Source organism: Typha latifolia, chromosome 8 (assembly GCF_019914945.1).
Source record: "Typha latifolia isolate L0001 chromosome 8, TyphaL0001v2, whole genome shotgun sequence".
In the NCBI taxonomy this organism is placed as follows: Eukaryota; Viridiplantae; Streptophyta; class Magnoliopsida; order Poales; family Typhaceae; genus Typha; species Typha latifolia.
Genome location: NC_133093.1, coordinates 9,805,331 through 9,817,758, shown reverse-complemented (window position 1 = coordinate 9,817,758; position 12,428 = coordinate 9,805,331). Strand labels below are relative to the sequence as shown.

General features: G+C 36.9%; 2 protein-coding genes across 9 annotated transcripts; one reads left to right on the top strand and one right to left on the bottom strand.

Moving 5' to 3' along the window:
• Positions 1-1,006: 1,006 nt before the first annotated feature.
• Positions 1,007-3,570, bottom strand: LOC140793304 (uncharacterized). Its single transcript, XM_073144708.1, has 3 exons — positions 3,385-3,570; positions 3,104-3,309; positions 1,007-1,544 (listed from the first exon to the last, which is right to left on the bottom strand). Exons 1-3 carry the CDS (start codon positions 3,472-3,474, stop codon positions 1,286-1,288), a joined length of 555 nt encoding a protein of 184 aa, XP_073000809.1. The 5' UTR covers positions 3,475-3,570; the 3' UTR covers positions 1,007-1,285.
• A 1,685-nt stretch (positions 3,571-5,255) lies between these two features.
• On the top strand, positions 5,256-12,230 carry LOC140793654 (uncharacterized). Of its 8 annotated transcripts, none has more exons than XM_073145286.1 (11): positions 5,256-5,629; positions 6,272-6,403; positions 6,980-7,144; positions 7,306-7,428; positions 8,243-8,541; positions 8,692-8,802; positions 9,042-9,532; positions 10,399-10,567; positions 11,153-11,392; positions 11,469-11,603; positions 11,744-12,230. In XM_073145286.1, the coding sequence occupies exons 2-11, from the start codon at positions 6,277-6,279 to the stop codon at positions 11,873-11,875; spliced, it is 1,992 nt and encodes a 663-aa protein (XP_073001387.1). In that variant the 5' UTR covers positions 5,256-5,629; positions 6,272-6,276; the 3' UTR covers positions 11,876-12,230. The 8 variants fall into 8 exon arrangements, with proteins under 8 accessions (XP_073001387.1, XP_073001385.1, XP_073001382.1 ...); XM_073145284.1 differs by having other exon boundaries at positions 11,457-11,603; XM_073145281.1 differs by having other exon boundaries at positions 11,457-11,649; positions 11,744-12,003.
• The last annotated feature ends 198 nt before the right edge of the window (positions 12,231-12,428 follow it).

Genomic DNA, 12,428 nt, shown 5'->3' with positions numbered 1-12,428 from the left:
ATCTAGTTAGAATTTGTTTGGATATTTTTTTGTTTGTTTGTATTTAGGTGAGATTTAACCTAACCCTAGAGAGTATCTATCATCTATTTAGATCTATCCATTTGTAAGACTCACCAGAGGTGAGAGGTGGAAGTTTGAGATTAAGATTTTAGTAAGAAAAAATAAAGTAAAAGATAGAATAGAAAACTTCTCGTCCTTATTCCTATATTTTAACCTTTTGATACAATTCAAATATAGCATTTGGGCAATGAGAGGATATTATACAGTTGTTTTGTTTTGGTCGCTCGTGATCTCACTGTAGGTTAAGTTTTATATTTTCAGACAAAGATAAATACGATCGAACTTAAATATATGATATCTGATTCTAATACTATATTAAGTTTACTAACTACTCTAAAAATTTAAATTACCAGCAAAAAAATTATAATTTTATATTCTAGCAACAAATCCGGCGCTACACCGGTGGTCTGTTATCTGTTTTATTTATTTTTTACTTAGTGTATATCATTTTCATCTCAGTTAACATCACTACCCACTAAATTATCTTTGCATGCCGACATAATACCATGAAGGCAACTAATCAACAACTCATTCATGCATGCAATTACAAAGGACGAATACTGACGTTTCGAGTGCAGGAGACACGAATCTAAAGACCTTTCAATTCGAACATCCATGACGAAGTGGGTTGAAAAGATCCACTACTTAATGTCGTGTAGAAAAGAAATTTTACCTCTCCTCCTTGGTTTAATTAAAGTCGCCGGAGGAACAAAAAATAAATAATATGGAATCCAACTTCCAACAACTTCTTTGTCTCATGCTCAAATTTAGAGCACCTTCAAATCTTTTGGCACAAACCGATGATTTGTTCGGCTGTGCTTTTACATAGAGAGAGAGGGAAAAGAGAAGCAGCTTTTAGAGTATTTGTGGCTAAATTACAAACAGTTAACAACCTGTTACTTGATAAGATCCAGCAAATGCATTAAACACGTCTCCAGTTGAGCGCTGAGATTAATCATCTGGTCATTTGATATATTGGATTTATGTGAGAAAACGTTCATCAAGAACTACAAGTGCATCAGTCATTAATTAGCATATACTTTTCCACCCAAAAGAGTCACACCGAGTGCAGGAGCTAAATACCCAACCTAATGAAAGCCATCATCCGACAAACATTACACGTGCGTGCAAACAGAGGCCAAATGAAGCCCAATTAAGAATTCAATTACAGCCTCAATTAGCTACTACAAGAAGAAGTCTCATCCTAAGTAGGGAAAACATTCTATCAGCTATAGGGGCTCATGCCAATGTTGCTCCCATAAGGGGCAGCAGCATTAGAGACGTGGGCCTTGGAGTAGGAGATGTAGTAGAATTCTGAAAGGACGGCAGTGAAGAACACAAAAGCGGCGCCGGCGGCAAAGACGCCCTTCCGCAAAGTCTGGCACGACGGTGTGCCGTCAGCCAGAAAGTGGCGGTATCGGGTGTGGTAGGCATTACGCACCGATCCGGCTAATAAGCACAACTCTGCTATTATGAATGTCAACCTGCAACAGTAGTATAAATAATTTTTACTATGCAGACATGGTAAAAGAAATCTACAAGAGCAGAATCAATTTAATTTACAATTGTGGAGGTTGTGTACTGTACTCATGTACCACGAGAAAATGGTGTATGAGGGTAGGGGTGTAAATGTGCCATGTCTAAACGAGCCGACTTTGTATTCAAGCTTGGCTCAAAATTAATTACAAGTCTAAAATTTGTTCTAAGCTCGGCTTATTTCCTTTAAAGCCAAGATTTAGTCAAGCCTAAGCTTATTTCAAATATAATTCTATTCAAGTTCGAGCTTTAAATGAGCTCAACTCAAATTTTTATTCAAGTTGTCAAGCTTGAATTAAGTAAGACTTGATTAAAGCTTGAAATTAGGAAAATCTATGTTATGAGGCTTGGCTCATTTACTTTCTAGCTAAGCCTTAGCAGAACTCAAGCTGCTTGTTTATTTTGACAGCCCATGGGACGACAGTAACTGGGTCGGATCGGAGTGTTATCTAGATCATTGGTGCTATGAATTCATACTTGGTTCATTATTTTACCTTAGTGTGTTAGGGAGTTTACACAAAAGTTTTCAAAGGATGGCTTAAGATGAAAAAAAAGAAAAACGCTGCCATATAGCCCATTTAAGCATATAGCATAGAGAGGCAGTTGACGCTATATTTTTTCTGACTACTTAGTCTAAATTGGGATTTGACGAAGGCCAATCCTATGCATCTCGATCTATACACGTTATCATATGTGTGTTAGCTCATCAATCTCATCAATTATGCACATCCAACGAACTGGATCAAGCATCCCGAAATCCTACAATCCTCTTTTATCTACTTTTGGGTATGTTCGGCGTCACCGGATGCCCGCAATCGATGTATGCATCCGATTGCACACCCAACCCTATTCAAACTGGCCAGGGCCCTGAATCCCCACCCACTTTTAACCTAGGAACTCTAATCACCAATAACAATAATAATATAACCTTATTGAGTCTGGAATCCGTGATAAATTGCAGTTCGGTTCAGATTCCTTAATTTAACAGGCTTCAATACACTACTCATTTACTCAATACATAATCGGAAAGCAATCAATGCGTAGAAAATAAAAATCTCTTCCTTTCCTAATTAACATTCAGATTTAAGTTTTTTTCAACACCTATTTACTTCTTAGGGGGGTTCTTAAAGATTTTAGTAGTGACATTATTGAATTTAGGAAAATATGCATATGCCACCTTTGGATGAAGCCATTTTACAGCAATGAATTTAATGATGAAAGTAATTTGATATTTCAAACGGTCACCTTAGTGCATGGCCCAATAGTGAAGGGTTTCTTATGCAAATTTCCTTACGAAAAAAAAAAGTTGCTCGGATCTCGACGATTGAAGTGCTGTAACGAAAATTAAACTAAATGCAGGGTTTCTTATGCAAATTTCCTTGCGAAAAAAGAGCAAACAGAGAAGCGCGCGGATCTCGACGATTCCGATTATGGTCACCGCCGGTGAAAGTAGTCTAACGAAAACAAGCCCAGTGCGGGACGAAGCGACGAAGAAGTAAGTACTCACCAGCAGAAGAGGAAGAGTAGTAGTGCGCAGGCGCGTGAGCCACCGGGGCGGAGGGCCCTACCGCAGCAGAAGCACTTGCTCGCCGCCATCACCAAGATCTGGCTCAGGAGCAAGAACAGCAGCGCGCCCGTGCCGAGCCCCGTCGCGATGTCCGAATCGTACACGCAGTAGGTGTAGTTCTGTTCCTTATCCGGCACCACCGTCGCCTGCACAGCGAAACCAAAGGGTCACCATCGCACAAGAAGAACGACGAACCACAGCCCTCGGATCGGACATCCTACCGTGCTCCGCCGCTGCTCGGCCGCGACGGCCAGGCCGAATGCTATGACGTCGAAGACGAAGACGAGGATAACGACGATAGTAGACGCCATAGCTCTCTCTCTCTGTTTGTGTGTGTGAACGAGACGCAGATGAGGTGTCTGAGGAAATGGGGAGGAGAAATAGATCTCAATTGGGAAGTAGATGTACGAAGGATTTGGTATTTGGTAGCAATGTGTAATGTAATGCGTAGCCTTTTCACCTACTGCCAGCTGGATTCTCGTGAATGGGGCACACCGCATGCATTAGTAGTCAACTTTGACTTAAAAGATTTTCTTTTTATCAAAAAATAATTATTTTTTTTTTACACTCAACAGTCTGAATTTTAGCTCGACATTTTTTTACACTCATTGATCTAAAATTAATTTATTAGGATGACAAATTTTCACCCAACATATTAAATATAAAATATAATAATTCATCATTTTTCAACAGCTTAGTCCAGTAAACAGTTTCCTTAGTTCAAATCACACATCTATTATTTAAAAATATAAAATATCTAACTATTTCATTTAAGTCTACTTCTTAAAAATGCGAGCAGTTTCCAATTAATTCATTTGTATTTATTATCTCAATCCAATTAATTCATCCAACTAATTTTATTTATAATTTAAATATTCAATTTATGGTACCTTTAATAACTGATATAAACACAAATTACCGACATAACTTTTTTAATAAATTTGACTTAAACTAATCTAACTCAACTGAGCTTTTAGAGTTATTATTTAAAATCGAACACCGTGCTTATAGCAATTTAATTAATGTTAGTTTTTTAATGACAAGCTTGGGGGTTTGAAACGATACATATATTATTATAATAAAGTGCATATATATATTATTATAACAAAGTGTAATGTGAGTAGGTGGCATAGCCCATGGATGATAATTTATATACCACTCATGGTGGGCACTACTTAGCTAGTTGGGCTGGCCTTATAGGAGGCCCAATAATGCATGGATTCTCCATTACAATTTATCTGAGGGGTGTTAATGTTCGGGTCTTTGTTTTTCTTTTTAACTTAGTGAAACATAAAATTTTTGATGTTATATTTTTCTTTATTTTGATACGAATTATTTTGATCACATAAACTTTATCAACTACATTTCCGAAAGCAAATTGGTATTAGAGCGAGCTGTGTAAAATACTTGGCTGTTTTTTTTAATAATTTTTTTATAACTTTAATTTTGTATGGCATTTAATTATCAATTATGAATAACAAATTATCGAAAGCCATGTTGAGAAGAAGATAAAAATAAAAGGAAAGTTGTAATAACAATCACTTGTTATTATTTTATTTTTGTGGTTAATTATATTTAGGTTTTTAGAATATTATTTATTTTTATATAGCCTTTTTTCTCATACTTTGATTCCTCAACTATTTAATATTTTTTCATTTCGTTTATATTCTTTAATTCTTCTCTCTTTTTATTTCATCTAATTATGGTTTTTAAAATTAATTATGCATGACGAACAACTAACATAATATGTATTTTAAATATCTTTATAGTTAAAAGAGTCAATGTGCTATAAAAAAAACAATAAAAAGATGTATATAAATTAAACAATTATTCATGAAGTCTAGGCGAGATAAATTACCTTAAAAGGGCATAAAAATATCTCAGATATTTCTTATGTTTTAAAATCTAACAAGGGCGTAATTTGTAAAAGGGTAAATATACGATTGAAAGCAACCGTAAAACAAATAACAGAGCGCTACGGTGTACAAAATGCGGTCTTATCTACAGGGCGGTGATCGTACCGCTCGCTTGGAGAACGGGTACCGTGAGACCGTGTAACTTTTCGCCTTACTCTCACCCTCCCCCCCCCCCCACAGCCCACTAACGTCGCCTCTAGTCTAAATTGATAATTATATGGAAGGGTTGGACTAAAACAGAAAAAAGAGGGAAAAGAGGAGCACGTGCTTTGCACATGCGATACAGTGCCTCCTCCCTCCCCAGCACGCCTCTGTTCCGACTTCCGATAGGAATTGGTCCGAAATCTCCGACGAGATTTCGGATTGGGTTGTTAATTAATCCCAAAAATTTACTTATATAGATCTATCTCCATTTCTCTCTATGTCTTTTTCTCTTCTCTTCCCGTCCTCTTCCTCTAGCTGAGACCAACCCGGGCCACGCCAAATCCAGCCCGAGCTCACGTCAACTTAGCCGTCTTTCCACCTCGCCGGGGACTTCCTTCAAGTCTAGGTAACTCTCTAACCCTCCCCCTTGCTCTCTAGTTGTCCTCGAAACCAACGCCAAACACACACATGACACACCACCGCAACCTCACCTCACCGACAACCTTGTCGGACTAAGGTGAGCCTCCTCCTCTCCACCACTATCCTCTCTCTGCTCTTCCTCTCGTTTTATCTCTGTCCGACAACTACGCCACTACCGCCACCGCCACCTTCCCCTCATTCCCAACCCCTAAGGCGGCCTCGCCGCTCCTTCAGCCACCACCTCCTACCTCCCTTCTCTCTCTCTCTCTCTTTCTCATTTGGTCTCCCTTACCCATCCCAAAACCGAGCAACCCTCTCTCTCTCCATGAGTTACTCCATCGGGGAAGAAGGTGAAGGAGGTGGGGTTTGGGCTGGGCCAAACCCCGTCCTTTTGAGCTTGGACATCAAGCAAGCTCGCTTCTCTAACAGAACCCCTCGTCGATGCTTCCGATTTCTCCTCTTTTAGTGCATTGCGTGAAACTGAAATTAGGATTAGGGCAAGTTCTATTTCGTCTATTTTCGTTTATCTTTTAGAGTTTCCATGCTGCGGATGTCTTGCAATTTGCTCCTCTATCAATGCCAGGGGTTTCGATTTTGAATTAAATTGGTTAATTTGCTGCTCTTTCAGGAAAAATGCCTCGAAAAGTTTCTTATGGACATGCTTATGATGAAGACCGTGATGATTACGACGATTATGATGACTATGATGATGATTATGACTACAGCCATGATACTGAAGAAAGTAAAAGTCATCAAAATGGTATGGTGGAGCTGAATCTAATGTTGTCTTCAGCTTGGATATTGACTTACTGTAGTATTGTTTGTTTAAATTGGTACATTTTTCTTATCGATTCTGCCTGTTTTACTACATGTTATTCTGAGTCTGATGAACCAGAGGCTCAACTAGCTAATTATCTCTTCAATTGGAAAATGAATAGAAAATTATATATGCACATAGAGATTAAACTTGAGGTGGCCTCTCTTAAGAAATAATGTGGTTTGCCAGATCCTAGGAAAGAAATAATCAGTATGTCCATATTTTTTTTTATAATATGCTGAGAATAATTTACTTCAATGATCTTACCATTATAACCAATTTATTGATCTATATGATTGATGATTTATGAATAGAACGATGTCCTGAAATTTGATGATTTTGACATACTCAGAGTTCTTGCCCTCTTTTATTGCTATCTTTTTGCTTTTTCTGATATAAAGATTTCTTCTATTTTGATACCGCTGACATACACCAGTACATTATTGTCAATTCAGTTGCTTAAGCATCCCAGTAACAAAACTAAAGCTTTTCTGTTTCATATTTCTTCGTGCTCCTTAGGTACATTGCAGAAATCATCACAGATCAATGAAAAAGCTATCAAACCTGCACTTTGGAAGTGCTCCATTTGCACCTTTGATAATGATGAAAGTCTAGTATGCTGTGATATATGTGGAGTTTTCCGAGATTCCTTTGTTAAATCTGGCAAAGATGTTAGAGAGAAAGGTATGTTTATTGAAATAGGGAATTTCAGCTTTGAATTATCTGATAGCATTGATGAGCATTTACTTCATACCTCCCTTGATGTAGTGCAGCGAATGTTGTCTGAAGGTACTGCACTACATTCTGAATCTATTAAGATTTACTCTCTTTAGTGTTTGATGCAGTTAATGGCACATCCAGAGATTCTGGAACATCTATAATGGCGAAGTCTCTTTCTACGGGAATGGCTAAAGTAGATCTGACAGATGACTTCCAAAGAAAAAAAGCTAGTACATCATACCAGAAAGGTACCGTTTATGCACCATGATGATCACTGTACTGACATATCTTATTTTATTGTTTTTATTTGCATTAAAACCTATTTCATCTTGCAGTTTTCTTACTTGTCTATATCATTCATTAGAATATGTTGTTTACTGTGATATTGTATCATTTAGTTCTTAATTTTTTAAACTGTAGCAAGGATAATTCTTAGTTGTTAATCCTTAATCTTTAATTTATATATTCTCTGCGAATCAATTGTATTGGGTGGATGGATGTGTGTGGTGCAGCCATGCAACTTTAACACCTGTTTTAGATGAGCAATCTAACAAAATCAGATTTGAGTGTGGACAACTTCTTAATCTCAATATGAAATATCATTTCTATCTTCTTGACTATGTATTTATTTATTTAAGCCTTTAAGGTAGTTGACAAAAGAATTCTTGGAAATTGTTTGCGATTGCTCTCTCTTTTTTGATCCACAGGAAGTTTTACATGAAAACTGACTTTAATCGATATATGCCCTTATGTATATTTTCCCTACTAATTACATAATCTTGTGAACTAGATATTTTCCAACATTAGGAATTTGATTCAACCGGATGTTTGAAGCTGATCTCTTGATTACTAAGTTTGCAAATTTTCTCTGTATTGTACCTGAAAATTCTGTCAAAATTTCATGAAATGAGGTTTCATATAGTAAGGCAATTTCTTTACTATCTGTAAATTTATTCTCACTTTTATGAGATGCATGACTGTTAGTATATGAGGTTATTGATTTTGAATTGCTTGCCTAAATGTGTTGATTATTCTTTTTTTATTTTATTTTGTGCATTCCAGTGTATGACTTGACACAATCAACATCTACCATGGCTTCTTCTAGCGTCAACAATATTAAGAGAGCTACTTTACCTCCAGAAAGTGACTTATTATTATCTGCCTCATTATCTAAAGCCTATCAACTGAAGGAAGATAATAGTATGTCCGACTCAGCAATGCTACCCTCCAATATAAAACAGCTGAATTTTGTGGAAACTCATAAAAGTAATACAAGAGATAATTCATATAGTCAGTACAAGCCAGAGAAATGGATGATGGACCAACTTCATGATGCATCAAGTCAGCTAAATCTTGCAATAGTAAGTTATGAATCTTATTTTGCTTTGTCAACTTGATTTTTCATCATTCTCTTTCTTTATGCTTTTGCACTCTATATTCCAGAACATGTTCCATCCTCCAAACAGGTTTTTGTCCTCGGAACATGATTTTGATTGTTACCTATTGACTAGGTTGGTCATGTCGATTCGGGAAAATCAACTCTCTCTGGGAAATTGCTGCATCTTTTGGGAAGAATATCAAAGAGAGAAATGCACAAGCACGAGAAAGAGGCTAAAGAAAAGGTCTGTTTCTTCCTCCAAATTGAGGTGTTGTATATTGCAAAGTGTGTCACTATACATTGTTGAGATGTATAGGGGAAGTTGTTTTATCATAGACAAACTGCATACATGGAGCTACACAACTGATATGAACCGATATGAGATTTGTTGCACAGTTTCTTTGCCATGCATATTATTTTTAATTTTTATGCTTACGCTTTATGCTTATAACTGGCAAAGTATGCTGTAATTTGTTAATACAGGGAAAAGGATCATTTGCCTATGCATGGGCTATGGATGAGAGTACTGAAGAGAGAGAAAGGGGTGTAACAATGAATGTTGGTGTTGCATACTTCGAATCAAAGAAATATCGTGTTGTTTTGCTGGACTCCCCTGGGCACAAAGACTTTGTCCCAAATATGATATCTGGTGCTGCACAAGCAGATGCAGCTATTCTGGTTATTGATGCCTGTATGGGTTCTTTTGAAGCTGGCATGACCGGTAATGGTTTTGGGCAGACTAAAGAACATGCTCAACTTACTAGAAGTTTTGGTGTTGATCAAATGATTGTTGCTGTCAACAAGATGGATGCCATTGGGTACTCGAAGGACAGATTTGATTTCATTAAGGCACAACTTGGCAGTTTCTTGCGTTTATGTGGTTTCAGAGACTCCCTTGTTACTTGGGTACCCTTAAGTGCCATTGAAAATCAGAATGTTGTTAGTGCTACTTCAGATGCACGTTTATCCTGCTGGTAAGTTAAAACTAAACTTTATCCTTTTCCTTGCAACTATCCCTTGCTCCTGAAATGTTTCTAGAAAATTTAAACTAAACATTGCAACTATCCCTTGTTCCTGAAATGTTTCTAGAAAATTTAAACTAAACAATCACCTCTTTTTTCAGTTGATTCTGCATTCTGTTTTTCTGTCTTCTTTGGGACTTCAATCACTTTTCTTAATGCATATTCAGTTATCTGATGCTTTTTTTGTTTGTTGAGAAATAAACAGTTTAAAATATTGTGAATCACATCATTTTTTTTAAAGTTCTGTATAATGCGATATTCACTTAGTGCTATTTTTCAAGATAATATGGCACTGAAAAATCATGCCTTTGAAACTGTTATTCAATGATTAGCTTCAGAGACGTCAGATTTAGACTACGTATGCCCTTTGTCTTGTTTTGTTGAAGATATTGAATCCTCTCTGATAAAATTGTCTTAGGCAGCCTTATAATTCTTATTTTATCTTTTGTTCACATTCTTCACATGTATAGTCCGAAGAATATATTTAGTTATTTAACTGCTTAGGCTATGTGGATAGCGCACAAAGGTTACAATTCTGATGCTTTTAGTCTTTCAGCAGATTGATTGTTTTTAAGAAAGATATATGTTTGGCCTTCAATAGTTCATATATGGTCTTGTATTTTCATCTTTCAGCATCATTATTTTATTTATCTTTAATTCGATGGGAAATTATTTAACTGTAAACTTCTATATTCAGAATTTATTCTTTCTAAAGAAGACGATTGTTGCAAGTTCTTCCACATTATTGATAGTCATAAAAGTTCTTGATTGGATGATATATATATATATATATATATATATTGCCTTTTCTTTTTCAGGTTCCAGGGGCCATGTCTATTGGATGCGATAGATTCTCTGCAGCCTCCATCACGTGATGTTTCAAAGCCTCTCATTATACCTATATGTGATGTCATCAAGTCACATACAATGGGACAAGTGTCAGCTTGTGGAAAGTTAGAGACTGGCGCTATTCGAAATGGTTCAAAGGTAAAATCTGCTCAATGGAACTAATTACAATCGTGTAAGTTATAAAAAGGAATTGTAAGACTTGAAAGAATAAATCATCTATTGGATGAGAATGACTACTCGTAAAAGAAGTATATTCAGACCACATTTTTTCATTGGCGACATGACGTCTTCTGCACTAGATATAACCTCTGAAATGACTGATGCCTATTAATGACAAGCTTATCATTTAATGGTGGACCATGCCTAGCTAAAAGAGAAAGTGGATATTCCTGTATTGGTGTTTTCTACTCAGCTTATAGTCAAGGATTTGAGGTAGCAAACCGAAATTATCTTATTCTTTACAGTTTAAGGATTTGAGGATAGTTGCTTCTTTTTCATGTTAGGCATGACTACATTATTAAAGATCCTTTAATTGCTGTTGACTTTCGTCATAAGGTTTATATAATATGTAGGTTGACCTTGCAAACTCAAACTGCAGCTGTCATCGGAGCCCCTTCGTGATTAATTTTCTTATTATTTATACTGCAAATGATGAGAATCTTGCTGATAATATGAAATATTTGATAGTACTCATTCTCAAAGATATGAATTTGCTTTTTACAGGTTTTGGTTATGCCTTCAAGGGAATTGGCTACAGTGCGATCCATCGAGCAAGACTCTAATATTTGCGGCATTGCAAGAGCTGGTGACAATGTGGCTGTTGGGTTACAAGGTGTTGACTGGAGTCATGTGATGCCTGGGGGGGTGCTTTGCCACCCTGATTTCCCAGTGCTTACGGCCACATGCTTGGAGCTAAAGATCCTCGTCTTGGATGTTGCAACTCCTATCTTAGCTGGTTCTCAGGTCAGTTAAGAACTTGGCCTTTGACTTTATTTTTATTTAGTGTAGCTCATCTTCCAAAGAAAAGTTGGTAATGCAGGTCGAGTTTCACATACATCATGCAAAGGAGGCTGCAAGAGTGACAAAGATAGTGTCGCTTCTAGACCAGAAGACGGGAAAGACTTCGAAGAGAGCACCTCGTTTTCTTAAAGCCAAACAAAGTGCTATAATACAAGTAAACGGAACTTGCAGTGATTTAGAAGTTTCTGCTTATTGTCTCAGTACAACTCAATCTAATTCATGTCTCTGAATTATGCATTCAGCTGTGTTGTGTCAGCAGCATTTAGTTGATCGTTTCTGTTTTCCCCTTTTCAGGTCACACTGAGTGCAGCAGTATGTGTGCAAGAATTCTCCAAATGCCGGGCTCTTGGAAGGGTATTCCTACGATCATCAGGAAGCACCATTGCAGTTGGTATCCTGTTGCGGGTAATTGATCAAGATGAATAGCTCCAGTATTGGCATGCTTGCTCGACCTTGCAAGCTCCGGGAGGTTCCAAGGATGAATTGTAAAATTTTTGACCAGATAATTTACGGTAACATGGCACGTGGCTTTAAGAATAATGCCTTGCAGAGATGAAGAAAGTGTTGTAGCAGTCGCCTGATGCAGGCAGTTTTGGCTTTTCTTTTTTCATGATCATGTATGCGTGTAGTAGTACTAAGCCCTGATCCTTGAGCCAACTCTGTGATCAGGGCATCATTGAGTATGTGTCTGTGTGTTAATCTTTGTTGTTGAGAGAAAATCCTGAGTATATTACTAGTTTTTGGTTACTTCTATTATATGATTAAAATTTGTTCTTAATCACATTGTCGTTTTGTGTTCTATTCCAGCCTCAAGTGCCAGATTATTTTGAAGATGTACGCATCTTAGTCCTCATATTAAGAATTTTTTTGCCCTTCCTTTTGTGTTCAATATTGATATACGTTTGATTTGATATAATCTTTATTTAGATCAATGTTGAGGTTCTCCAATCTTCGACTGGATTTATCTTTTTCCTTCAGA